Raw genomic sequence first — 27,928 nt, 5'->3', positions numbered from 1 at the left:
TAGAGAACTCAGCTTCATAGTAGGAAAGGCCCTGTGCTTCTTGTTAGATCCCCAAAACTGAGGAGAACAGGGTTGAGAAAAAGAATTTGCCAAACTTCTGAAACTATTTTAAACAACTGTCAACAAGTAGTAACTGTTACTGAATTCTGTAATGGCATGGTGATAATTGAAATAGAATTTAATTATAAGTAAACAGTTATCAAAGGAGGATACTGTTTCTTATCCTTGAGGATGAACCTTTTTTTAAAAAAAAAAAAAAAAAAAGAGTTAAACTGATTTAAATTACTATGTTCTTAATTTGGGGCTAATCTGCTTCTCTTACATTACACAGAAACTTGGGGTTGTACTGTCAGTTACTTTGCTGTCTTGCTTGGTTAGAAACTTTGACTTTTAAAAAATATTCTTGCTCTGTATGGTCTCATTAGAGTAGTAAAAGAAACACTTAATCCTGAATTGAAATTTTTTTTTTCCAATTCATAATTATCTAGTATTGACAGGAAAAAATTGTATTTTGTTCTCTGAAGACTGGTACCTTTACAGAGCATTGTCAAATTCGTTAAGGTATAAAACTGTGTTGTGCCGAATTTAAAACTTAAAATCAGAAACGAGCACATGGAAAAGTATGTCACAACGTTAGTGATTTACTCTTTCCTGATACTGTAGTAAGTTCTACCTGTTCACAAAATTAGATACCTGTTTTGGAGGACTCTTAGTCTAGATATTCACATTTTGTACTTGCTTGGTGTTGGTAATGTCAGAATGTCTTTGTTTCCAAGTGATGTTAACATTTGAAAAAAAAAATTCTTCCATAGTTTTATGTCATTGAATATGCTGCTTGTGATGCCACTTACAATGAAATTGTCACTTATGAAAGACTCCGACCTGTGAATCAAAATAAAACTGTCAAAAAGAACACCTTTTTCAAATGCACAGTGGACGTCCCTGAAGATCTGAGAGATGCGTGAGTAGCTATGCACCCTTTAATAATACGATGGTTAATTAATTGAGAAGTATTGCGGTGGTGTTGGGGGAATATTTTAAAGGACAATTTACAAGTCCGTTAAGAACCTTGATAGTGGCTGCTGTATATGAGCTAGAAACTGCAGGCTGGACTCTGTGCTGAATCTTTGGGATGAGGAGACAAAAAGCAAGTGCTGAGATGGGATCTTCAGGTCTTGCTTTCAGCTTGAGTAGCTGATAAACTACAGTGAGTCTCAGCTGCTGAGATTTGCCTGATAACTGTGATGACATATAGTCCACAGAGAGCTCTGGAAATGTGTAATGAGAGAATTTTTCTAATTTCTGAATATACTTTGCTATAAACTAGTAATCATATTACAAGTTCTGTTTTCATGCATCTTCTTAAAATATTTTAACGATCGCTTATCTCCTCAGATGCGCTAATGAAAATGCACATAAAGATTTCAAGAAAGCTGTGGGAGCATGTCGAATTTTCTATCATGCTGAAACTGCTCAACTAATAATACTGGTAAGTAACTATTTTGATGTGGATTTTGCATGAATTTTCAGTATGTTATTTATGTTACATATGTAGTCATCTGTGTGGTTGCATTGAATGCGGTTGAACTTGTCCAGCTATGTAAGTTGTTGGTGTTTTTAATATAGGTAGATGTCTGTTTTTATAGGGTAGGCTTTTGGAAGGGGGATTGGCCTAAATTTAGGAGTAACGTTGTGTCTTATGGTTTTGTCATTGGGCTGAGTGTTTCAGTGATTTGTACAGATTGCTTAAAGCTAACTATAGCTTTCTGAGCTCTGGAATGGTGGAGTCTACCTGTATGGTATTACACTTGGTCCTTTGACCTAACGTTGGGTTTCCCCATGAACTGCATCGGTCCACGTCATGTTGAAGCCTTGATGTGAACTGGCCAATAGATGGGGTGGATTACCAGGGTTCTGAGAGCCTGGCTCATGAGGAGTGACCAAGCTTGATACTAGGTGGATTAAAGTAGCTTTTGCAAAAATAGCTTGGTTGGTCTTTTCAAATATGAAATGGCTTTTCCAAGCAGAGAAACATACAGCCATTAAAGAATTGTTCACTTAGATTCTTCTGTGCCTGTTTTGTCTCAGTACGTAGACTTTTCCCAGCAGTAGCTTTTCTGCATGGTTCTGTTTACGTAGTATTATCTACTTAAATCTGACTCTAGGGATTTGTGTTTTCCCTTCTTATTTCCTTAGCTCTCCCCCTGAGTTGGTGAGTGACAAGTATGCATATGGTAGAATGATACTGATTATTTTTTTTTTTTGTCTGGGGAATATGAAGGAGAAAGAGCTGCTATGTAGATTGGTAGCAAAATTTTTAGCGTAAAATATGCTCTGAGTTAGAACAGAAAACTGTAGGTTTGCAGAGGTGGTGCTGAATTTTTCATGCTTGGTTTTGAGGAAGAACAATATCTGTAAATACTGGGAATTTGGATCACGTTTATAACTTCTGTCCTTTCGGTGTGAATTTCTCTAAAAAATGACTGTTCTTTTTGTAGTCTGCCAGTGAAGCAACAGTGAAGAGAGTGAATATTCTGAGTGACATGCATTTGCGCAGCATTCGTACCAAACTTATGCTTATGTCAAGGAATGAAGAAGCTACAAAACACTTAGAAGTAAGTCATAGGTTGAAATTCATGTTGCTTGAAACCAAGCACATAACTAACTATACTTTATGTTGAGTGCATGTGAATGAGCCTTATTTTGTTTCCTCTCAGTGCACAAAACAGCTTGCTGCGGCATTTCATGAGGAATTTGTAGTCAGAGAAGATCTAATGGGACTTGCTATAGGAACACATGGCAGTAATATACAACAAGCCAGAAAGGTCCCAGGAGTTACTGCAATTGAACTTGAGGAGGATACTGGTACTTTCAGAATCTATGGGGAGGTAAGAGAGGAACTTCTTGTGAATCTGATAAGCATTCTACTTTGTCCGCTTTTAGGGCGGTGAGAGCTGTACCCAGAACTAACAATGGGAAAGAGCAGAGTCCTTTTTTTGAATGGCTGTAAACATACTCACACTGTGGCAGCTTGTATGTGAAGTAAGAGACTTCACTGCAGCGGTTGTCTCCATGTGATGTTTCTTTCCTAATCAGTCCATGTCCTGATGCACAGATTCAAGGGTAGCTGCACTGTACACCTCACTAAACCTGAGAGAGATACTGTTTACTGTAATCTTGATTGATTTTTTTTTTTTTTTTCAGACTTCCTGTGTTGTTCTTATTCATGCCCTCCCCCTGCCCTGAGCCTGCTATAGTTCACGTGGGGTTTTTCTGATGTGTGGTATCTGTTCTCTGGCCTAGCCAAATACATTAGTCTTATCTGCTTTTTTTTATCTGTTTTTTGTAATGTAGCAATTTAATGCTGGTTTTGTTTTTAGCAAATTAATGATGGATTGGACAAAATACTGCTGTATTTCATTTGTGTGCATCTTACCTGAGGTGCTCTAAATCTTGAGAGATCCTCAAAACATTGCTGTTCCTTGGATCAAAGCTATAATCCATTCACGAGGCAAAAGAGCAGTATTACAGCAATGCTGCTGTCACTGTGGCCCTGTTAGAACATTACTTGAGGGGTTTAACCTGTCCTACCAATTCTACAGGTGTTTCACACTCACTTAGAACTATGCTGCTGCAAAAATAGCAGGATTAATGCTGGGATTAGGGAAACATCCTGCATTTAATCTTCCTATTAGACTTTACAAGTAACTTGGACATACCTTGATTCTATGCAGTAACCAAAGCAGGAATGGGTGCGCAGACTGGAACTCAAACTTAAAAAGATAATTACTAGTAACTGGATTTTTGTTGAGGTGTTTAATCCGTGTGCACACTGACATTTTCAATTTACTTCCCACCCAATGTATGTATAGTCATTATTTTCATTTTCTGAATTACTGGCTGCAAGGAGCTGAAGATGCGTTATCCAAGCCAGCTTTTTGTGCTATCTCCTGCTGGGGTGTGAGTCACATGGGTTGTATGAGCACAAAACTTCTGAGTACTTGTGGCAGAGTGCAGATATGCATATGGGTATGCTGGAGCGCTTAAGTCCCTGGCAGCTGTTTGCTTTCTCATTCTGATGCTGCTTGTGTGACAGCAGTCACTGTTCCTTCCTCTTTATTTGGGAAAGAAGTGATAAACATACCTCTGAGGCAGGACATTGTGAACTCTCTAATTATGTCCTACTTGTAGAGTTCATTGAAGGTGAAAATTTGTAAAGTGTGTTGATCTTTGCATCATTTTATCTGTTACTTGGAGTATGCAGCATAGCTCTGCTTTTTACAACCAACCACTTCCTGTTTGCATGGTTTATTTCCAAGCTTTATTGCTTGTTTCATCATCTTGAAATCCATTATCTCCCATGTTTCTCCCCTCAGCATTTTGACCTCTGCCAGAAGCTTGTGAATTCCTTGTTTGTTTAGGAGTTACCCCAAAATTTCATTTAAAGGTCCAGGAGGTGGTGATGTTTTTCCTTCATGTTTGTCTGAAAATATGACAGATGACAGGGCTTGAAGGCATGATGAAAAGTTAACATTGCTGACAATCACTCATTCATGCATTCTGTGCTTCTGTTGGTAATTTTAAGCTGTATATTTATTTTTTCATTACCTTTATTCAATTAACAGTCATTTAATTTCTGTCACTTAACAATGAAGCCATAAGGAAGGACTTAAGAGTTCTCTGGTCATCTTAGAAAACTTGATAACTGTGGCCAGAGCTAGCATTCTGAAAGGGAAATTGTCTTGGTTGTAATGTTTTAATATGGTTTAGTTGGAGGACTTGTTAGTGTTAGGTCAGAGGTTGGACTCGATGATCTTAAGGTCTCTTCCAACCTAGAAATTCTGTGTTTGTGTTACTTACAAAGTACAGGTTAATGCTTGATGAAAACACATTGCTTAGTGCAGTATGTTTTCTCGTAATTGGATACTGAGTTGTTTCTTTAATGTTGATTTCACAAATAGATTAATTTTGCCTCTCATCTCTTCTTTTTCAAAATGCTTGCCGTTTGGAAGATTTGTGTATGTTGCTGTAGGGTTTTATCTTTATCATACTGCATTCAGAAATGTTTTTTTTAATTTGTTTTTCAGACTGCTGATGCAGTGAAAAAGGCTAGAAGTTACTTGGAATTTGTGGAGGATTTTATTCAGGTTCCCAGAAATCTCGTTGGTATGTAATACAGCTAAAATATGAAAACCTGGGGAAAGAGAGCCTACTAAGCCTGACTACGCATAGAAAATTTAGTTTCTAGTTAAAAATATTTGATTTTTCCATTTAATTAAAAAGTAATTTAATCTTTTCAAACTACATGTAATCCTCATAACTACTAGCCATTCTATGGATGCATACAGTTTGAATATAATTTTAGATTTTTTGGCCTTCTAACGCAGTTCTGTTTACAAATGTGAAGTAGGAGAAAACTTTGGGGGGAAAGAAGTAGAAGGTAAAAGAATCGGGTTGTTACAATTATGTTGTATGTAAATTATCAAAAAGCTGTTCAAAATATTTTGCACACTGGTGCAAAATTAATCATTCTTGTCCCCCAAAGGAAAAGTCATTGGAAAAAATGGAAAAGTGATTCAGGAGATTGTAGACAAGTCTGGAGTCGTCAGGGTGAGAATTGAAGGAGATAATGAAAATAAACTGCCACGTGAAGATGTAAGTACTTTCTTCTTTCTTCCTATGAAAATGGAAACCTTAACAAATGAGCCATTTTGAATGCTTTAACAAAGAAAATAGGGGGAAAACATCCAGAAGGTGAAAATTTCTGGGGCTTGACTTAAATGACTTAAAATGCTACCTTACAGCGTTAGAACAGGAATGTTGCTAATCTCTGCATCATTAGGCAGCTGGCCTATGTGCCCTTGTTTTTTCATGACCAACCTATAATAGTGGTGATGTTCAAGTTATAAAAACACTGACTGTGATTTAGATAGTTCTATGGGATAGAGGCATGCTTGTGGATTGTGTGATAAATCCAGTTTTATTATTGTTTGTTGGCTATAAAAATGAATTTATTTTTTTTTTTCAGACCAGCATCTTGCAGTGAATCTTGTATGAAATGATTCAAGAAAGGGTTTTTGCTACTGAAGCCAGACTTATTTTTAAGCTTTCTCCTTCATGTACTGTAGCTGAATAACTATTAATGCTGTCAGCCTAAAATTGTTTTACACATTTTAACTATATGAGAACATGATAAAATCTTCTGAAGGTGCTTCATCTTGCAAAGTTGGTTTAATTAACCACTGCACGCTTCTCAGGAATCTCTGGATGCCTTTACACACGCAGCACTTGTGTTGCATGGGCAACACAATGGAATGTAGACAGTATATGTTAGGTTACCTCAACTGCTAGAATAGGATGTTGGAATGCTAGACAGTCTGAAGTTCTTAACAAATCAGTATTTGTTTCAGTCTTTTAAGCTATTTCTGTGCCTTTTTACAGCCCAGGATTCAGTTGTCATTGATTGTTTTTATAATTAAAACATTTTTAATCATTTAAATAAAGTGTAGTTTTGATAACTTTCTTCTTGATTGTAAGATTTGGCATTTTGTTTCTGTAGGGAATGGTACCGTTTGTATTTGTGGGTACTAAGGAGAGCATTGGAAATGTCCAAGTTCTTTTAGAATACCACATTGCGTATCTAAAGGTAAGTGTATTTTAGAAGAAAGAAGCTGTAGAAGAAGCTTTTGTTGAAGTAAGAAAATACTTGAGTAACACTTCAGTGGGTTTTGCAACTGCTGAACAGTCTCTTTGTAGGCTGTGAACTAAGGTTTGGGGTTATGAACCCTCCCATTGCACGTAAGAGCCTTTTACATGTAGGTCTTTACATTATTGTGAGTGCTTAGTACTATTGGTATTCGAAGAACAGGACTTTAAACATCACTTCTAAGTGGCATTTGAGTAGTAATATGCAATTGTTTTCTCCATGTTACTGTGTTGATGTAGGATGGAATTTGTAATACGAAGCAGTATTTAAAACAATTACCCATCTAAACTAGTTGGCTCTGTAGGACTAGGGGTGTGACTTCACAGAAATAATTAATTAATTTGATCTTGTTACTCTGTCAGGGTTTTCTAAAAATGACTAGAAAAAGTACAGTGAAGCATTGTTTTTAAGATGATTATCTCTCAACAGCCTTTCAACGTGGTGTTTTTAAAATAAAGGTTTTAGATTTTTTCCAAAATGCTGGGATTGCAAAACTCATAGATCAATCCTGGTACTTGTAGTTAACTTGGAGGTAGCATTAACTCACCTAAAGGAATGTTAGTTATTCCCATGACTGGATGGGCAATGGTTTTCTGTGGGGAAAAGTAAGATGTCTTTATCTGAAATCTCTTGTTTCCTTTTTATGTAGGAGGTTGAGCAACTAAGACTGGAACGGCTCCAGATTGATGAACAATTGCGTCAGATTGGTATGGGTTTCAGACCTTCCTCTGCTAGAGTTCCAGAAAAAGAGAAGGGTTACACGACTGATGAGAGTACCCTCTCCTCAGTACAAGGTTCCAGATCATACAGTGGAAGAGGGAGAGGCCGCAGAGGCCCCAATTACACATCAGGTTACGGTGAGTTTTTTATGATGTTTTTTACAACTCTAGAGCAGCTATTGAACGAGTGTTCACTATACTTTTGAATCCATAGCTTTCCTTAGATTTTTGTTCAGAGTAGTTAAGTTGAAGGTTGACCTGAAAAATTTAGAATTGCCTTTTTTCCACAAAGCTCAGAAAACCTAGTTAGTTTATTTTCTTGTTGAAGTTAAATTTTAAACTGAAAAAATGACCAAACTGAACTCTGGTAAAATCTTGGCTTCCAATGATAGCAGTTATATGACAAAATTGAAAGTGATGGTGTGTGCAAGAGGTACAGATACTGTTCAGGAGACTTTTTTTTAAATAGTGTTATCTGATTTGGCTGAGAAGAGCTTGTCTGTGATCATGGTCATACTTGTGAAAACTAAAATAACTTAAAATGGATGTAGCACAAAGCTTCTTTGTAATCATATTTTTGTATTTGGGTAGAAACTAACCAGATTTATTTTAGATGTAGTGAGGTATTCTATGGGACTAAGTAGCAGTTCCTCGTAGAAGTGTGCACATCTCCTTTTCACTCAGCTGCATCCCCCCAGTTGTAAAGTCTGCACATCAATATAGACATACTTCACAAAGATACATAGGTGCTCTAGTAAACAAGGGGGGAAAATTACTGAAAACAGTAAATTACTCTTGATCATTTCTGTGTAGCTCACTTGTGTCACGAAGTCAGACAGTTCTTTTGAATTGCATGGCCTGATGCTGATGATACCTTTGACAATCATGGCATGTTGATCAGGTTTTCTGATGATATTAATAGCATTTATTACTTTGCTTTTTTACTTTTTCCTGGTGAATTGTTTGAATCAACTGAAAGTAATGAACGTTCAGTTTGTTTATATGCATACCGTGTTTGGACTTCCATTTGGAAGTTCCTCCCTCACCCCTCCATGGCAAGAATCACATGCTAGAACCACAGGAGTGTAAACACTTTTATTCCAAAACTGTTAGTAGGGAGAGGTCCTGGATGCTTAACATAACTGGTAGGTGTTCAGTTTTTTTAGTAATAAACAGCTGTGCAGGTTTGGTTAGCTCAGAAACAATGGGAAGTTATGAGCAATATTTAATATAAACAGTTAAATTTTTCAAGCACATTACCGCAGCCAGAAGAGGTTGCTTAGCGACAGCCATTAGCTGTAAGGTGGCAAAGTTGTCCTTGGGAATTTCAGAGAAGTTGCCTAGAAACTGCATCAAATGCCTGCAGCGTACACACAAAGAGAAAGTAGTATTTAATTGTTGATTTTATCCACATACATAAATTACAATTTGAGTAATCTTGGATCTTATTTCTGTTATTATTGCAAACAAACTTAAGAATCATAGAAACTTACACTATATTTTATTTGTACATACAAATGCTTTAATATAAATTTATATAAAAGATGTGTCTATAAATTTTTACTTTGAACTTGTGTTTTTTCTATATATTTATAGAATACATATAACTAGGCCAGATACTTCAGAAGAATAAGAATCTGAAACCCAAATACAATCCACATTTCTTACTCATTTCCAATTTTCTTTTCCTTCTTGTACAAGGTACAAACTCTGAGCTCTCTAATCCCTCTGAAACAGAATCTGAGAGAAAAGATGAACTTAGTGACTGGTCCTTGGCAGGAGAAGATGACAGAGAAAGCAGACATCAGCGTGACAATAGACGACGTCCTGGAGGACGAGGACGCAGTGTATCTGGAGGTCGTGGACGTGGTGGACCTCGTGGTGGCAAGTCATCTATTAGCTCTGGTAGTGTGTCTCAAACGTATTTTGAGCTCTGTTTTTTGTTCCTTGCAATTTTCTCTCTGACTTCTTAGTACTTCTAAACACTCTGCTTCTACATTGTAATTGTAATACTTCGGTATTTCATGAGGGTTTTGTGATGCACAAGAAAGCAGGAAAGGGACTTTACCAAGGATTATAGTGATAGGGCAAGGAGTAATTGTTTTAAAGTAATAGAGGGTAGATATAGACCAGATACGTAGAAAAAAATCTTTACTATGAGGGTCATGAGGCACTGGAACAGATTGCCCGGAGAAGCTGTGGATGCCCTGGAAGCATTTAAGGCCAGGCTGGACGGGGCTTTCCACAACCTGGGACAGTGGAAGGTGTCCCTGCCTGTGGCAGGGGGTTGGAATGAGATGATCTTTGTCCCTTCCAACCCAAGCCATTCTGTGATTCTTTGATGTATTGTTGTCATAAGCTGTCGCTGGAATTCTGTTCATCATCTTCTATTCATGATGATCTCCATTTCCTTCCTCTACTACACACAGATAATGATGACATTACAGTTTAAAAATCTTGGGCATGCTACCAGTGGTTGCCTTTTGAGTTAAGCTTGTGTTTAGATACGAAATTGGAAGAATTCACAGAAAGGAAGTTACATTTTATCAGAATTTGACTGTGTAAGATAATTCACAACACTTCAGTAGTGACAGAAGTACCATCCTGCTAATGAAGTGAAAGGTATATTTTACACATTTAACAGCTTAAAGTAAAAAAGTTCTTTAATATTACCTTGGATATCTCTGTGATGCAGTAATTTAAGTGCCACATTGTGATGCCTCAGAATATATGTTGTTGGATTAGTCAGAGAGGAACCATTATAAATAGAACTATAGCATTTGTACCTTTTCATAAGATTGTTTTAATGCTTTGAAGCATAGATTTAAGTCAGCCTAGAGGTTAAATGTAACTACAGTATCTTAAGTCCAAACTTTCTGTTTGTTTAGTGCTTAAAGATCCGGACAGCAACCCTTACAGCTTACTTGATAATACAGAGTCAGACCAGACTGTGGATACCGATGCTAGTGAATCTCACCACAGTAGTAACCGCCGCAGGAGGTCGCGCAGGCGACGGACTGATGAAGATGCTGTCCTAATGGATGGAATGACAGAGTCTGATACAGCTTCTGTTAATGAGAATGGTTTAGGTATGTAAACAGTTAGATAGTCCCAGAACAATTTTGGAAGAAAAAAGTGTGCTATCAATGTAAGTGCAGTGAAATACTTGTTCATTTTTATTAGTGGCAAGTCATTGTTCTGTTAAAGGTTGCTGTCTGATTAAACGAATATTTCTACTTCCATGGCTCTGCCATGAAAGTTCTTGTTTACTGAGCTCCAGTAGTACTTTCATATGCCTCTTTTGTAAAACGTATCTGATGGAGATACCAAAGACTAACTTTGATTTCAGTTAGTAATGCTGTTTTCATAGAGACACGGTGCTCTGATCAGTGTTCTGTTTTGTCCTTGGTAACCTCACTGTCAGGGTAGGAAAGCTACTTAAGCAGTTAATTTATCTCTAGCCAGCTTCTGCTTAAGTACTTTCCCTCAGTAAATTCTCTTGATACTCGCTGGGACAAGAATATAATCTGTTGCTTAATAGCGTGGAAAAAAACTATTCTTCATGGTTGTGGCTAAAATCTGACATACGGTTATTTAATAAATGAAATATGAGGTCATTAAACATATGCCTACATGTTTTCACGAGCCAGGAGCAAAAAGTAAAATCTAGCATTTACTTCATTGTGTGTGCTTTCAGTATAAATTTGTTGTTCTTTCAGACTGTCTTAGCCTGTCTTTTTTAACAGAAGTAATTTGAAATGCCCCATGCTGAAACTGCTGAAGAATTTATTTTTTTCGTCAGAAATAGTTCATGGTAAACTTTGCAATTGCAGATGATAGTGACAAAAAACCCCAGCGACGCAATCGTAGCCGCAGGCGTCGCTTCAGGGGTCAGGCAGAAGATAGACAGCCAGGTAATTCGAGTGAAGCTGTGGGTATTCTCAGGTCAAAAGCATGAGAGAATGTTGTGTCTGCTGTTTTACATAGAGCTGCATAATATATAAAGGTTAATAACTAATAAGACTACTAGATAAAGATGAAAAACATTTCTTACACTAGGAGAACTTTTATAAAGTTCTTAATCTGTCTAATGAAACTAATTTATAATGTCTAACTTTTTGCTTGGAAATACAATTTATGCTTCTGATCCAGTTCTCATTGAAGTCAATAGCCAAACTTCTGTTGACTTCAGTGGTCCAGGATCAAGACATATATAAAAAGTTCATGATCTGCACTCACTTGCATTTGCGCACTTGCATTGAATGTGACACAACCTTTTCAGCACTGGCTGAGAAGCAGAGTTGGAATGGCAGGTTGTAGGTGCCCTGGCAAGGCACTGTGAGGGAACCTACATGGTATCTGCCAGTCCAGAGCTTGATTCAGACTTCTGCTATCAGTCTTCAGCTTTTGTGAACATTGTAAATCATCCACAAATTGAGGGTGGGAAGGAGGAGGAATTTAAATGAAGTTGCATGTTTTCAATTTTTTTGTTGTTGTGGCTTGTTGCACTTTTGTGTGTACTAACACTTGAAATGTTAAAGGTGAACTAGCTAATTCTCAGTATAATGCCCTGTTCAGAAAATGCTTGTACATCTGTGCCATAAGGTAGTAACAGAAGGTCTTCTAGACTGACAGGCTCAAAACTTCACCCATATTTGTTTTCTGTATATCTGTGGTGCTCATTCAATATTTGACTTGTAAAGCAACAACATTTTTTCTTCTAATAATTAAAACTTTAAGAAAAAAATAACCTTATTTTTCAGCATTCTGTAGTTTTGTTGAAAAATGATAGTTTATAAAGGGGTGGAAGAGATGCTGGTCATCTCTACAAAAACCTCTAGTATTTTTCTTGAAATGAAAGTATTCCACAAACAAAACCAAATCCCCAAAGTTTTCTCGCTTTTTTTTCCTGTTGATTTCTTTGTTCAAAATACCACTTTCAATTTCCATAATAAATATTTTTTGAAAACAACCTTAAGAGCATTGGTAGTTATACTCCTTGGAAAATGCTCTAATAATTTAATCTCTTCATAAATACTCAGTAAGTGTATAGTGAGTGAAATTGAGAGAAGGAATTACTCCTCCTAAATACTAACAGTGTACTTCAGTCATTCAGTTGTGTTATTTATGTCACTATACTTCTTGGGTTCCTACTATGTACATAATTATTAAGATTATTATTATTAAATGGCCTTTTACACTGTGTAAAAACATGCTTCCTCTTTATATTAGAGGAGTTGGGTACAGAACATCATTTTAGAGAAATAAGTCCCCTTGTGCGTAAACTCACTTGGTCTCAACAGTTACGCAGGGACCCAGTTGTGAAAAGTCCAGTTAATGTAACAACCTGTGTGCTACACTTCCTGTGCTGATAATTTTTTTCTTACACAGTCATTGCTAAACCCAGGAAAATAGTTCACCTGAATGCATGGTATACTAAATATAATCGACTGTACTGTTCAGTAGATAATGCTTGCCAACTCTTAATATGCTTTAGTTCATCAAAGATACAAATGCATATTTAAATTTGTAGTACTGTGTATTCTAAAAATAGAGTTGACTCTCAATTGTTGTGGTTACGAGAGGGCGGGATAAGACAAAACCAAGCTACAAGAACATGTGCTGAGGTGGTAAGAAGAAAAGAGGTCAGAAAGCCCCTGGCCAGCATCCAGTAAGTGTAGCCATAGCAGTGTAAGCATGGCTGTCCTGCTGCTGGGTACAGGCTCGCTCATACAGAGCTACTCGAGTGCCTGTACGCACATCACAGTTAATCCACCCACCCACAAGCCAGAGTTGACAGTGTGGATTGCCTTTTGAGTACCAGGAGGGTGAGTTCTCTTGCCAGTGGCTTCATGAAAGTAACAAGGATTTGAATGCTACTTTTATCGTAAGTGATGCAATATTCTAAACCTCCCCTAATTCTTTTTGTATTTTAACCTACCTTAATTTTTATTACTGTGAAATTTTTCACTAGTGAAGATAGTTAAATCCCAATAATAAACTGTCTATAGTTAAAGAGCCTGCAGTTTTGATCTCTTGAAGATGGGTATAGAAATCCCTTCTTTTTACGCAATCAGGCCAAAATTACTGTTCTTCTAATTTTAAGATTCTGCCTTCAGACCTTCAGATAATCACCAGCTACCACAGATTTTGTTGAAAACTTTATTAACGTAAAAGAACTGATCCTTGCTATGTAGTTGATAACCTGTAAGAGTGAAGGCCTTTTGTGAGATATCTCCCAGTTATAGCGTAACTTGTGCAGAAAAAAGATACAAAGCTTAATGCTAAGTTAAATTTCTAATATGAGCATCACTAATTTTTTTTCCTTGTACAGTAACAGTAGCTGATTATATATCGCGAGCTGAATCTCAAAGTAGACAGAGAAACCCTCCGAAGGAGACACTAGCCAAAACCAAGAAAGAAGCGGTAAGAGGATTTTAAATGTACACTTCCTTTACTTCCTTTTTCTTTTTCCTTGCAGTGAAACAGTAAAGAATGCTTGATTTAGGTCACTTCCGTTAGAGTACTCTGAGTTCAAGAATACATCATGAAAAGGTTGAGAGTAAACAGAATCGAGCAGTAGCTCGCAGAATATAGTGTTAATTTGCAGAAAGCAGAGGAGACTTGAGTAACTGTTTTAGTGTTCAAATTAAAGGACTTAGTAAATATAGTATTTTAGAATACCTAAAGTAGCATTGCATGATAAAATGCAAACATTCCTGTTGCAAGGTTGCTGTGAGCCAGAGGGAAATTGACACTTTATTTTGATGTTGTATTGTGTTTTTACTGAATTTTTAATATCCTGTTTTTATTCTTTAAGGCAAAAGATGCAATTGATGAAAACTGCCCTTCCGAAAAGGCAGTGAATGGTCCTGCTACAACTGCTGGGGATGAGCCTTCTAAATTACAGCACAGTCCTGATGAAAAGAAAGTTACTGTTCAAGAGGAGGGAAATAATCAGGAAGAAGCAGTGCTGAATGGTGTTTCATAAACTGAAGTTCCTAGTTTACAGTTCTTCTACATTACATTTAAAATAGTGCTTGTATAAGCTTGCCAAAGATAGAATATGGATCGCCAGTCTTGACACCGCACTTTCAGTTCCTCCATTTTGGAATACAGAAAGGGGAGGGATCCTGAAGAAATCATATGTTAAACATACTTTGACACCTACTGTGTTATAAATATATCATCAGATGTGCCTTGAGATAGTATATGTAACATTTAAATAAACAAAATTGCTGGCTATAGGAAATGTTATTTTGTTTTCAAAATACGGCAGAGATGTGAGGGGGATCCCTAACATAATACTCTTTATGAAAGCATTAGCTGCTTTTGTTACATTTTTAATAATATGCAACCACTTCTTCACCTGAGGAATACTAGAAAGAAATGCAGTCTAAAATATTTTGCACTGAAATGTAATTTCTCCATTAGTTTAGTCTGGAAACTGGTCTGTTTTAATACATGTTTTTTAAATGCTGTATGTAGAGGAAAAATCTGCAGACCACTGGAATACATTTGTTAAATTCTCATACTCTGCAGGGATACTGGGTGACATTGGCAGTGACTGTTCTACATTGAGGCTTTGTTTGGTTTATTTATTAAACTGTACAGTATTTAAAAATCAAACATAGCTTTAGTTAACACTAAGCTGAATTAGTCATGTCCATTAAGACATAACCTGAACTACTGAAAAGATCAATTTCCAGAAAGTTTATTCTGTATAAACTACATATGTTAGTCCTTAGTAGAGTATTTTTATTTTTGTTTTGGTTGTTTGATGTGCAATATGTTTTTTTTGTATGCTGGTAGTAAAAGAAAATAAACTTTGATCTTCCATCTGTGGACTGTTTCTATCAGAAATTTAAATTGCTATTGACTTAAGGTTTTCAAGCTGTTAACACTAACTGTTGAAACTTACCTGTCAGGCAGCTTGAACCTTTAACTTTTAACAAAAAAAAAAAAGCTTTCTAACATGCTAACCTTGCATTAAGATGATGTAAAACATCAGTTAATGTATCTAAAATGACTTACCTTAAGAATTGCTTAGCATGACTAACATAGATAGGAACTAATGTAGGTGTAGTTTTTGAGAAGCTAGAAGCATGATATGCTAACAAATCTTTTCAGGTACATAAGCAAGAGCAGTAATGTAGAAACCAGAAGCAGAAAAAAATCTGGGAAGCAATGGAGGTGTAAGAAGCCAGAGAGAGCACTGCTGAAGCTATACTTATTTGAAAGGAAAATTCTTCTACCTGATTTGGCTAAAAGTGAGAAAGGAAAAAAAAACAAAACAAACAAAAAAAACACTCTGCACAGTACATGCCTCCAGCTGCTGTACTTCATACAGCTAGAGCAGAGTTGTACTAACTAGGCTTAGGTATTTACTTCATTTAAGGATGTATAGTTTTAGTATGACTTAGTGTTGACTTGTCAAGAGTGTTCCCTCCTGGAGAACAAAGTGTTAGAACTCTAAAGTAAACAGAAGAGTCCTCAATGATAGCAGCCACAAGAGTGGAAAACAAATGAGAGGGGAAAAAAAAGCTGTTTAAAAACAGTCAATGTTACTTGGCAGGAGAGAACTGAAGTAGCTTTCATTCTTTGTAGGCCTTGACAGATGCAAATTGTGAAGCTGCTGCATGGCAATGTTCCAGCTGTGTGTGTGTGGTGGTTTCCTTTTTTTTTTTTTTTTTTTAACCCTGCTTTAAGTTCTATAGTAAAGCAAAATATCCTTTTCTGTTACTTTAAGTTCTAAACATTTTCTTTTTCATACTCTTCCCTTACTGATCTTAAGCCTCTGTTTTAAAAATGTACAATCTTTCCGTAGTGGTGTTCTGGTATTACGAAGTGGCCTAGAACTAGTGTAGAGCAATACAGCTACAGGGTAGCCAAAGTTCAGGCAGAGGATGTGCGACTACTTAACACCCCTCATTGAAATAGGGGCATGGTTCTGGAAAAATTAAAGCTCCACATTCCACTGTATATTTATGAGCAGATGGTGTTAATGATTACATATGTTGTACAGCAGTTTTACCATAGTTGCAGAAAGGCTGGAAAGATTCCTGGAGCGTGACAGAACTCTTTGGCCCCAATTCAGATACATAAGACAGCTGCTAGTACGTTTGACTTCATGTAGCCTGGTAAATCCAGCTCGGGTATCTTGGTTTTATGTAATTGGACTAGAATAGTTCTGTGAGACAGGACCTATAGTGATCTAGTCCAACTGCCTGACCACATCAGGGCTAACCAAGAGTTGGAGCATGTTTTTAAGAGCCCAATCCAAATGCTTCTTGCATGCTGACAGGCCTGGGGCATCGACCACCTCTCTAGGAAGCCTGTTCCAGTGTTTGACCACCCTCTTGGTAAGGACGTTTTCTCTAAGGTCCTGTCTGACCCCCCTGGTGCAGCTTTGTGCCATTCCCATGCACCCTGTCCTCAGTGACCAGGGAGCAGAGACCGGTGCCTGTCTCTGCGCTTCCCTTCCTCGGGACGTGGCAGAGAGCAGTGAGGTCACCTCCCAGCCTCTTCTCCAGAGAAGAGGACCTGAGTGTCCTCAGTCTCCCCTCACAGACCTGCCCTGCAGCCCTTCTACCAGCTTTGCTGCCCTCCTCTGGATGCTCTCAAGCACAATATTTGGGGTGAGGCTGCATCAACACTAAACACAGCCGGAGAGTCACCTCTTCAGGCCGGCTGTGGTGTGCTTAATGCACCCCAAGTGTGACTTGCCCTCCTGGCTGCCAGGACAGCTACTGGCTCTCACTGAGCCTGCTGCCACCAGCACCCCCAGGTCCCTTCCTGCTGAGCTGCTCTCAGGCCACTTGTCTCCCAGCCTGTGCCGGGCGTTGCTCTGCCCTGTGCAGCACCAGGCATTCGTCTTCCATGAACGTCAAGCTGTTGATGGCAGTCCAATGTGCCGACATACCGAGATCCACTGCAAGGTCTCTCCTCCCTCCAGCCACCTCCCAGATTAGTATCATCAGCAAAACTGCCAAGGGGGCATTCAACTCCTGTATCCAGATCACTGATAAAAACATCAAACAGAACCAGCCCTAGTGGTCATTAGCAGGGTTAATACCAGTGATGTAGCCATCCTTTTTCCTGATTTGACAAATGCAAACTTTATCACATGAACCATAACTTTGTAGTTAATAATGTGTAAAACTATAGTACTTGTTACAGATTGGTAATTTATTGCCATAAAATCCATTAAAAGTTGGAAACTAACAAAAAATATGGGATCTTCCAGATCCATCAGTAACACTTAAGAGCTGAACCAACCTTGTTTTTCACAAGGCAAAACAACTGAGTACATTCAGTTTCTTCAACTTTATTTCTTCAATTAGAAACAACCACGTATCTGTCCTGTATCTTCCTGTCAAATAATTCCTCCTGTTTTTTTCCACCCTCTCCCTAGACTGTTTTCATCATGCTAACTTTGGCATATGAAAGAACAGCAGCATGAATTTTAAACATAACTAGATTAACAAAAATTAGGTAATGGCATGTCAGCATCCAGTAACATGCAAGAAATTTTGGCCAAACCAAATCAGTGGCAGCTTCTACCACATACTAATGAACAGCTTTGGAAAACCTTTAAGCCTCGCTCCCTCAGACGTTTCCCAAAAAGCAACTAAGAATTGATCAGGGAGGGAAATACCTCCCCACATTCATTTTTCAAGCCTCATTTGTGTCAAGTCAAAGATTGACATCAGAACTTGCCTTAAGCTGTTTATAAAAGAAAAAAAAAATCACTTAAACAAACAAATCCTATGACTTTAATCTCCAATTCATTTTTTAGCTTGGTCTTCCAGTAAATCTTTAGCTTCATTGATTTTGGCTGCTACATATGGTGAACCACCTAGAAGAAAGATAACCTCATGTCACACTAGATGAAACAAGTATTTTGGGTTTTTGGTGCATACAACAAGTAATGAAGTCACTTTCAAGGAGGCCATTTCACCTTTTAAGCGAGGATTAAAAAGTTAAATGCCAAGCAGTAACAAACAATTCTGACTCAATGAAGAACACAGAATTCAGAATAGGCAGAGGTGCCTACTTTAAGCATAACTAGATTCTGAGCCTTCGGAATGCCACAGGCAGCAGCGTTTTGTAGTTTAGTCTTCGACAGAAGCAGAAGGCTCAGTTCTTGCCATATAGGACCAATTTCCAATGAATTCATATCAACTCAAACTCACATGCTAAATATAAAGTACACAAAATACTCTGGTCTTTCACCTAAAATTAAGGTGATTTTAAGTCTCAGTTTAACAAATCTTATTTTAATCAGATACACACAGAAAAGTGCAAGCATCAGTTGACCTGCTGAATCTGTCTGCTTGCTTTAAACCATTCAAACACAAGAATATGTTCCAAAACTGCACAAATTTGGGCACTCTAAAATCTGTTTTCACTTTTTTTTTCCTTTTAGTAGCCAGCGTATTGAAATGTCACTTCCCACACAGTTCAGTTCATGGGTAAAAATATGTGTTAGTTGATGAACGTGAATTATTTTTACTTACCTTTATCTGGATGATTTAGAAGCATGATGCGTCTATGAGCTTCTCTAATTTTACTTCTGTTTGCTGTAGGGCTAGTTCAAAAGACAAAGAAAAACTAACTTGAGGTAACCTCACAAAATCCCCCAGATTAAAAAGATATCTCAGAACAATAAGCACTCTGCCTTGCCCAAAGAAATCTTTGATTTACATCTATGCTTTTCCTTTTCCTATTATTACATATAACATTTAAGTTCTGGGCAGGGTTTTTTATTTTTTTTTCCAATATATTGCATGCCCAACAAGACATGCTATAAAGACATCCACACACATCAGGAGATGAGAGAAAAAAATAAAAATAGGGGCAAATTTTCAAGAATATTTTGGTAACGACCAAGTTCACAGCATTTATACTGACACAGCAGTACTAGATAAACTTGTACTAGATAAACTCTAAGTTTTGGCAGGGAAAGCTACTCCTCTCTCAGACATTCTAGAATAAGTGATGAATTTACACGCAGGAAGTAGGTGTGCAGCACTTTCACACAGGATCTGAAATTTAACGGAAGTGACAGCAACCACAAGTGAGCAGCACAACCCTGTTCCCCACACAGAATCAGCCCCAGGTCTTCATGAAAAAGGCTTTGAAGTGGAAATTTGAATGTGCTGCTTGGGATTTAGATGTATGGAAGTCTAATTAGAGTTAGCTTGAAGCACACTACCATGCAGCAGAGAATCCCAAATAAGTACAGTAAGTCCTGAGAAGACACTCCGTATTTCCTGGCTTGACAGTGACATTTCCGGGGGAAATGGCATAGGACAGTCTTGAGCACTGAGTATCCTCCTTTTTACCTTTCATTTATAATAAATTTCCTTTTACCTCACTCCTAGTATTAAAGCTGCTTCTCGTTTAGTCATTTTGGGTTCAAATCCACCTCTGTAATAACCACGGAAGTCCTGGAAGGAAAAGTGTGTTAGTTTAGAATACAATGATTATGTAAGCTTAACTACATCAGCTAAAACAACTCATGATTGCCTTAGCAGCTGCTGAGCTTTTTGTGAAGCTTCCTTTGCACTTGCAATAAGAAATTCAGGTGAAGCAGAGTACTGTAACTTAAATTAATAGTTAAACTTGCCAGAATAACCTCTATTAGTCAACTACCATCAGAATCGCAGATTGTTATTAGTGACAAAATTATGTTTAATTTTAGAAGATGCAATACTATACAGAGACAACAGTCTGCAGCTACTTCATTGAGTACACTTTCAAATAAAAAGTTGCCATTGATAAAAACTTACAGGTTTTGGTAGATTCTGAAGTGCTTGTTTTACTTGGGGCTCCATTTGCTTCATAGCTTTTAGTGCATAACGTCCTGAAAGAAATTAGCGTTGAACAAGACTAAGTATGATGTTTCATAAAGGCCTGGCAATTCAGTTTGACTAATAATTTGTGGATTAAAATATGGAATAAGGATTTTTTTGGACACAAAAAAATGAAGAGATTTTATTTTTTGTTTAACTACTGCCACATTTCTCATTATAGGCTCTCAGCAGTGTCCAGCACCAGGTGTTACAGTGCACTGGCGCTGAAGCAGGCGTTGAACACATCCACAAACCTGCAAATCCAGCTGCTGCGATGGTCAGGCCAACCGCCACCATGGTACTGGCCTACACAGGAAACAAAAGTCTTTGTTTACCAAAGAAAGCGAAACAAGACAACACAAAAACACAAAACAAGGCTGTCTCTGGAAGCGGGCACCATCAGCCCACAGCCGCCGGGCAGGGCTGCGGCGGGGAGCCGGGACGGGGGCAGCGGGGCCGGGAGGGATCCAAGGGGTGGTCCCCAGCGCCGCAGCCCCTCGTACCCGTCCTCCAGAGCCGTGCCGAGGGCAGCGGGCTCCCTGCAGGCCGGGCCGCGCTCAGGAAGGGCTGGAGCGCCCGCGGCTCCCGCAGCGCGGCCGGGCCCGCCGCACTCACCATGGCCGCCGCCGCTGCCGCCCGGCCCTAGGCCCCTCAGCGCTGCCACCGGCCGGGCCGAGCTGGCGGAGGGCCGAGGCTCGTCGCTCGGCCCCGGGCCCCGCCGCACAGCCGCCACCGGCTGTCGTAAAGCGGGGCGGAGCGGCGGCGGTGACCGCCCCGCCGGGGCCGGGCGGGGCGCTGAGGTGGCCGCGGGGCGAGGGCGGCCCGAGATGGCGGCTCTGAGGCAGGGCCTGGTGCAGTGGGGCTGCCCCGGCAGCATGACAGGCGGCCGTGCCTTGTATAAACGAGCGGTGACGTGCTCGAGATAACGTGTGCCAGACTCGTTTTTTTTACAAAAACCCATGGTTTATCTCCCGTCCCTGTGAGGAGCGTGTGCCCCGTCCCATTTTCCTTGTCTCCTGTCCGTCCCGCTGAGCTCCGGCCTGCTCCTTCTCCGTCCCCGAGCATTGCCGCCAAATTCGTGGAAATTCCGCTCAAATGGCGCCCACCCTGCCAGGCTGGCACGGGAAGGACTGGCCACGGGGGCAGCAGGGGAAATTAATGCAGGCCCTGGCTCCAGACAATCTCACTAGGCTGATTGTTGAAGATTACTACACAGTGAGGGTGTGAGGGTGAACTGCACATCTGGTACTTGTATTTGAATAATATTGATAATATAATGGTGACACTATATTAACAGCATAGCGCTGCACGTAGCAGAGTGTCTGTCAGGAGTTCCAGTCAGAAGCCATGGTTTTGGAAATGGAATAACTTGGCCTGCAGGAACATGCCAGCCTTCAGCACTGAGCTGCTTTTTCAAATGGGTCACAGCTCTAATTACAGCTGTTCCATGTTTAATTTGCAGGAATTAGAAGCTTTTGTGTTACCTCAGTTCCTCTGTTGGTGTTCTCAGAGGCACCTGGAAAATGAATGCGCAGTGTGGTCTAAGAGCTGGTCACTGGTTAAGACGCTTGTAATTTTGCTGGTTCTTGCAGTGGAAAATATTTTTTCTTCTCCTATTTTAGCTCTTATGAGCGCTGAGTGCACTTCGAATACATTGTAAGTTCAGTTTGAGTGTGAATTGTTTTTTTCACTTAAATTTCAAGTGCCTGACACAATGTCTTCTGAGATGTTTGGGGGTGGTCTCCTATTTTCTTCCTTCCCTGTTATTCAGGTAACACTACGTTAAAATAATCTGCTCACTTTTAAAGATGATGGAAAAAAGGTTTTGGATGCATAAGGTGCTTCCACAAAGCATCTCTAAGACTCTCATGAGATGGAAATAAAAGGAAACTTTGATAAAGTGATGGAGTCCCCTTGTTGCAGAGCACAAGGCCCCTGCCAGCCTGTGAAAACTTTTCAAATATGGGACAGGGAGCTAGCAACTGAAAAACAGCTGGATGTTTGCTTTATTTATAATAATAAATAAATAAATAAGGTGTAGGGAACTACAGGCTTGATAGCCAACTAGAGTTTCTTCATATAGGGAAGAAAATTAGGTTTTAAAATGGTTTCCTCTTTTTGTCTGTTCTCTATCCAAAAAGGGTGTAGAGCAGTGCAAGCTAATGGCTTTCCTGAGGCATTACCAGTGATTTCATTTTTCCTGTCATCTAAAACAAGTAAGAGAGTGGGAATCCTTTCCTGTAATTTATTACATGAGGTTTGGTTTCCATGTTGTGACAGAACCTTTTGTGGGGCCCAGATCTTTGTGGCTTTTGAGAGAAAGCTGTCCCAAATGGGACTGCTGTTGTCTTTCTTTCCTCACTTTGCCCAGCTCATGTCAGGAAGGACTGGAAACTGGTCACAGATGGAGTGTTGCAGGTTTATACCTACTGGATCTTTCTATTCTGTTTTTACTCCCTGAGAGGATCCGAACTTCATGTCTTCCCACTATTCTGAGTTCCCTATCAGAGCCAAAGAGAGTGCTAGAGGTGTTCCAGCTGATGGCACATGGGCACGTTGTATGGGACGAAGACTTAGAGCCAGCGATACAAAATGCCACGTTTGCTAAGGAAGACAATATCTGGGGGGCGCCTCCCGCCACCTTCTGAATATGGTCTCTTCTCTGGACTTTTGTAGCAGCCACGTGCCTCTAGGTGGTACGGGATATATTAAATACTCCTCTCCCTCTGAGAAGCCAAAGGAAGAACCACTGCTTGCCCTTCCTTGGCGCTGCCTGTCTCCAGACTGCATTGGCGCGGGTGGCAGCTGTTGTAGCCCTGTCCTGGCCAAGGTACCGAACTGCTGCCACTAAACGTTCCGAATGTGCATCAGAGTTAAGTCTTCTGTGCAGAAGTCTGCAAATAGCTGCTCTGAGGCTAGTCCAGATCTGTTTCATTTTCCTCCTTGGCTGCTCAGGAAACCTGAGTGAAGTACAGTAAGGGACTGGATGTTTAAATGCTGTCAGTTCACATTTAAACACAAAATCAGTAACTGCTTGTGTGTATGAATATTTTTGATAACAAGTGCTTGAAGGATCAGACCTGTTTCTGAAACTGGAAGATTTATGAATTTTTACTTAAATATAGGTTGTACTCTCCAGAAACTACTTGTCTAGATGCCCCTGTTGGCAAATGGTGTCTTAAGTCTTGCCAAATGCTGAAACTTGATTTTGTGCAGGCTCTGTACATAAATATTAAGGTGACTTGTTACACAACAGGTAGCTTGGTGCATTTTAAGCCTTGGTCCTTCAAACTACTACAGCTATATAGCATACAGCTAGAGCTTTATGGACATGCTGGTGGCCATATAGACACCGGGGCATGCTGCTGAAATCATAGCTATTACTGCTGATTTCTAGGAATTAGGAAGCAGGCATCATAAGGAGTATCACAATCAAACAAAAGCAGAGAACGCAGAAAACCTCATAGAAATACTTGTTTTCCACAAACAGAGCTGGAAATGATCTCTTTTGCCGTTGGAGTTTCCATTTATTTAGAAATAGGAATTCTGCTCTGTTTGCTTTATGGGTTCATTTTATAGCACCTTATTCCTCTAGGTCTTCTCTCTGTCAACCTTGTGCTGTTGTGCAGAGGATCATTCACAGGGAAAAAGGAATAAGCTCTAATGGGCACAAATTAAATAAGTACACTGCAGTTTTTATCCCCTTTGAAGAATGTCTGTTGTTTATTTATTTATTTATTTTTGAAATCAGAAGGAAGGAAAAACTAATGAGTTTTTTAAAAATATCCTCCCAGCTGGAGTATACAACCTTTTATTTCACTTACTGTGTTTCTAAACTGCTCCCTTTATATTTTCCAGAGAAACCCTGAAGCTTTTGTGATTTCTTCTGTCAAGAGTTTCATCCTAGTGCTGTCTTAAGGTTTTCCACTCGGCTAAGATACCTTCTGATAGAAGATGATTTTCCTTTTATAAGCTTTGTCTTACTGGACCATCCAAAGCAGATGCATGTAGAACATAAGCAAACTTCTCCATTAAAATGGACCATTTCTGCAGAAACCTGGTAATAAATACTTAACCATGCCTTCTACAAACTGGACAGCAGGTCACATAGTAGTGCATTAAGAAGGTTTGTGATGTACCTGTTCAACATCTATATAAGGCTGCTAAACATTTTTGTAAGTGAAAATCGAGGTTACGTGCTGCAGCTGTTGTCCTGTGCACAGCTGATCCTCATGCTTCTCTGTTGCTTGAGGCTGCAGCTATACCACGCTCCCTGCTGTGGCTGCACCAAGCTGCTCAGAGGCTCACCCTGGGGCATCGAGGTGAAGAATTTCTTAGGTGCTTTTAAATGTTTTATTCTCCCTGGTTTTAGAACACAATTTATTTATATTTTAATATATACTTATAATAAAAATAGGTAGAAATTCTTGTTTATTTTATTTTATTTTCTCCAAGCTTTTTTCCTATTTTTTCCTATACTCTACTTTCTTTGGCTATACTAGTCTGCCAATTATGTTTCACATCTTCTTTCTTTTTCTTCTCGTTTATTCTTTTTGAGATTTCATTATTTCTTGTGTCCTAAACATCTGTACCAGAATACAACACTGTGCTGTCTCACCTGTGGCTAAATTACCTTGGTGTTTGTAGCATCACTTTGTCTTTAAATTGATAATCATAATTATTAGAGCATAGTGTGGATGACACTAATTGTAAACTTAGATTCACTCACTTGGTAAGAATTGTTATGGGCTTTTTAAAATCAAACAAAGCAGGGTTTCACTGTAATTCGATGCCAGCTATGAGCTGCGTATGTGTGGCTGGTAGTACATCTGTGTTCACAACAATCATAAGAGAATCTGCCTTGCAGTGGCATTATTTGGCTTCCCAGCTTAATTAAAAATCAGATAAGGTTGCAGGAAAGCAACGGTGAGGCAAGGTCTGTAATTGTTAGTAAATTAGTCACAAAATTCCCTGAAGATTAACTAATGAATACAGCATCTACATGTGCACTTTCTCTCTCAAAAGTTTCTAAAGTCCAGTTTGCTACTTACCATCTTTTACGCATGGTATCCTGCAATACGCTTCTCCATAGGGGAAAAAGCAATGAGATAATACTGAAGTGTTTACCAGGGACATTATATTATTTTTGGTTTTGTGTTGATTATTACTGTCAAGCTTTCCTTTTGAAATACGTATTCTGCCAGTATTGGTGCTGAAACGTGTGTCTGTGCTGTGAAACTCTATTAAGTACTACAAAAACAAGCTTGTGCCATTTTTGGCAAAGAAATTGAGTAAAGCCTTTATTTGCACTGCCTTAATGAATTGTAGTGATCAGTATCTCCTCACAATGAAGGTCTTGATCTTAGGTTTCCCCCACTTGGAGATTATCACAGGATCAAGGCCTAAACCATCTGTCTGTCAGATAGGCCTTGGTCCCTTTATACACTGCGGGTTCAGGTGTGCATCCTAACTCCTACCTAAAGATGACAACTGAAGTGTCAGTGTTATCAGCCAGGAAGGAAAACTTGAGCAGAGCACGGAAGGCAGGCGAGGAGGAAGAAGACAGCTATGAGCACTGGAGGAGGCTGCAACAGCACTCCTCACCCATGGCTTATAAGAAGCTTTCTCTAGGCATTAAGTGTTCTTCTGAGGAGATTATGGAGGGTTTTGCAGCTTTGGTGGTGATGATGAGGTTGAAATTTGAATCTGAAACTGTAATGCACAGGTGCAGGTGATGGAAGCAGTAATGGGCAGCGCTCTTTTTGTGTTTTGCTTTTGGTTTTTATGTTCCACTACACAGATAGAGAATCACTGAGTTAGGTGGAACCTTTCAGAAGGAGGAATCACAGAATTACAGAATTTCTAGGTTGGAAGCGACCTCAAGATCATCGAGTCCAACCTCTGACCTAACACTAACAGTCCCCACTAAACCATATCCCTAAGCTCTACATCTAAACGTCTTTTAAAGACTTCCAGGGATGATGACTCCACCACTTCCCTGGGCAGCCTGTTCCAATGTTTAACAACCCTTTCGGTAAAGAAGTTCTTCCTAAGATCCAACCTAAAACTCCCCTGGTGCAACTTTAGCCCATTCCCCCTCGTCCTGTCACCAGGCACGTGGGAGAACAGGCCAACCCCCACTTCACTACAGCCTCCCTTGAGGTACCTATACAGAGCGATAAGGCCACCCCTGAGCCTCCTTTTCTCCAGGCTAAACAAGCCCAGCTCCCTCAGCCGCTCCTTGCAGGACTTGTTCTCCAGGCCCCTCACCAGCTTTGTCGCTTTGTCCTTGTTCCTTTTCTTTAAAAGCAGCTGGTGACATTTCGAGAGAAGATTCGAGACTGCAGGCAGGATAAGAAAGGAGTGAAAGAAGCACAGCAAAGTCCAGGGAGGCTTTTGCTCAGGCAGAGAGATTGCTGCAAGGCCTAGCAGGCATAGAATCAGGCCTGCAGATAAAGTAAAACTTCATAGGGATAATCCTGGAATAGTTTCAACTCACTCATTGAATTAATTGAAATTTTCCAAGCGTGGAAAACACAATCCTGTTGATTATATAATGGACAATAAATAATTTGTATACAACCCTTTCAGTTGTTCTGCCTTGACAGGATTATTTGATAAAGGTGCTGCTGCAAGGCTGGCATCAGTAGAACAAGTGTTCAGTCACGTCGTGATGTATCTGCAATGTTGTAAGTTCATATGTTTCCCAAAACACGTAAAGTTATCTGGATTTCATGTAGGAAGAACTCTGCTCCTTGGTGGACTGCTGTGAGGAAAGGCAGGAGGACGAGCATCCAGGGGAGCAGGCCCAGCCAGCACAGGTTCATGAAAGGCAGGTTCTGCTTGTCCTAGCTCATCTCCTTCTATCATTGTGTGACCAGACTGGTAGGTGAGGGAAGGGCTGTTGATATAGCCTACTTAGACTTCAGCAAAGCCTTTGACATGGCTTTGTATTCTCCTGAGGAAGACGGCTGCCCGTGGCCTAGACAAGTACACTCTTCTCTGCGTAAAGAACTGGCTGGACGGCTGTGCCTAGTGGGTTGTGGTTAATGGAGTGAAGTCCAACTGCAGTCCTGTTACAAGTGGTGTTCCCCACTGGTACTGGGGCCTATCTTGTTTAATACTTTATTGATGACCTAGGTGAGGGGATAGAGTGTGCCCTCAGTAAGTTTGCAGATGACACCAAGTTGGGAGGCAGTGTCGATCTGCCTGAGGGTAGGGTGGCCCTTCAGAAGGATCTGAATAGGCTGGACTGCTGGGCTGAGGCAAATGGGATGAGGTTTAAAAAGGCCAAGTGCTGGGTCCTGCACTTTGGCCACAATAACCCCATGCAACACTATAGGCTTGGGGCAGAGCGGCTAGAAAGGAACTTTCTTTACTAGAAAGTAAAGAGGACAGGAACCTGGGGATGTTGATTGATGCTTGGCTGAGCTTGGGCCAACAGTGTGCCCAGGTGGCCAAGAAGGCCCATGGCATTGTGGCCTGAATTAGGAATAGTGTAGCCAGCAGGAGCAGGGAGGTGATCGTCCCCCTGTATTCAGTTCTGGTGAGGCCACGCCTTGAGTATTGTATTCATTTTTGGGCCCCTTGCTACAAGAAAGACATCAAGGCCCTGAAACATATCCAGAGAAGGGCAAGAAAACTGG

At 39.7% G+C, this 27,928-nt stretch overlaps 2 protein-coding genes and 1 long non-coding RNA gene across 7 annotated transcripts in view; 1 reads left to right on the top strand and 2 right to left on the bottom strand.

Moving 5' to 3' along the window:
* FXR1 (FMR1 autosomal homolog 1) overlaps positions 1 to 15,264 on the top strand; it is a 29,559-nt gene extending 14,295 nt beyond the window's left edge. Inside the window, exons 5-17 of one of the 5 annotated variants that reach the window (XM_084528705.1) lie at positions 813 to 961; positions 1,396 to 1,489; positions 2,499 to 2,615; positions 2,718 to 2,888; positions 5,088 to 5,166; positions 5,546 to 5,655; positions 6,560 to 6,646; positions 7,356 to 7,563; positions 9,163 to 9,330; positions 10,314 to 10,514; positions 11,259 to 11,339; positions 13,760 to 13,851; positions 14,246 to 15,264. In XM_084528705.1, the coding sequence (XP_084384831.1) occupies positions 813 to 961; positions 1,396 to 1,489; positions 2,499 to 2,615; positions 2,718 to 2,888; positions 5,088 to 5,166; positions 5,546 to 5,655; positions 6,560 to 6,646; positions 7,356 to 7,563; positions 9,163 to 9,330; positions 10,314 to 10,514; positions 11,259 to 11,339; positions 13,760 to 13,851; positions 14,246 to 14,416 (1,728 nt within the window). In that variant the 3' untranslated portion in view covers positions 14,417 to 15,264. Of the gene's footprint in view, positions 1 to 812; positions 962 to 1,395; positions 1,490 to 2,498; positions 2,616 to 2,717; positions 2,889 to 5,087; positions 5,167 to 5,545; positions 5,656 to 6,559; positions 6,647 to 7,355; positions 7,564 to 9,126; positions 9,331 to 10,313; positions 10,515 to 11,258; positions 11,340 to 13,759; positions 13,852 to 14,245 lie in introns of all 5 variants that reach the window. The other 4 variants (XM_084528704.1, XM_084528707.1, XM_084528706.1 and 1 more) reach the window with 4 other exon arrangements.
* LOC311441074 lies at positions 8,505 to 9,148 on the bottom strand. Its single transcript, XR_014695781.1, has 2 exons — positions 9,094 to 9,148; positions 8,505 to 8,785 (listed from the first exon to the last, which is right to left on the bottom strand). It is a non-coding gene; the product is annotated as an uncharacterized lncRNA (long non-coding RNA).
* Positions 15,265 to 17,592: 2,328 nt separating the features above from the next.
* On the bottom strand, positions 17,593 to 21,094 carry DNAJC19 (DnaJ heat shock protein family (Hsp40) member C19). Its single transcript, XM_084528716.1, has 6 exons — positions 20,898 to 21,094; positions 20,537 to 20,588; positions 20,220 to 20,293; positions 19,801 to 19,877; positions 18,945 to 19,015; positions 17,593 to 18,283 (listed from the first exon to the last, which is right to left on the bottom strand). Exons 1-6 carry the CDS (start codon positions 20,898 to 20,900, stop codon positions 18,213 to 18,215), a joined length of 348 nt encoding a protein of 115 aa, XP_084384842.1. The 5' UTR covers positions 20,901 to 21,094; the 3' UTR covers positions 17,593 to 18,212.
* Positions 21,095 to 27,928: the final 6,834 nt, after the last annotated feature.

The sequence above is a fragment of the Aythya ferina genome, assembly GCF_964211825.1.
Source record: "Aythya ferina genome assembly, chromosome: 9".
Lineage (NCBI taxonomy): Eukaryota > Metazoa > Chordata > Aves > Anseriformes > Anatidae > Aythya > Aythya ferina.
The sequence above is the reverse complement of the archived record's forward strand: the minus strand, read 5'-3'. Positions and strand labels throughout refer to the sequence as shown.

Excerpts from the sequence above, each read along its gene's own strand:
- DNAJC19 (XM_084528716.1), bottom strand. Across the intron at positions 20,294-20,536 it reads CGCAGCAGCTGGATTTGCAG|GACGTTATGCACTAAAAGCT; the intron begins GTTTGTGGATGT and ends AATTTCTTTCAG. Across the intron at positions 19,016-19,800 it reads GCTTTAATACTAGGAGTGAG|CCCTACAGCAAACAGAAGTA; the intron begins GTAAAAGGAAAT and ends CTTTTGAACTAG.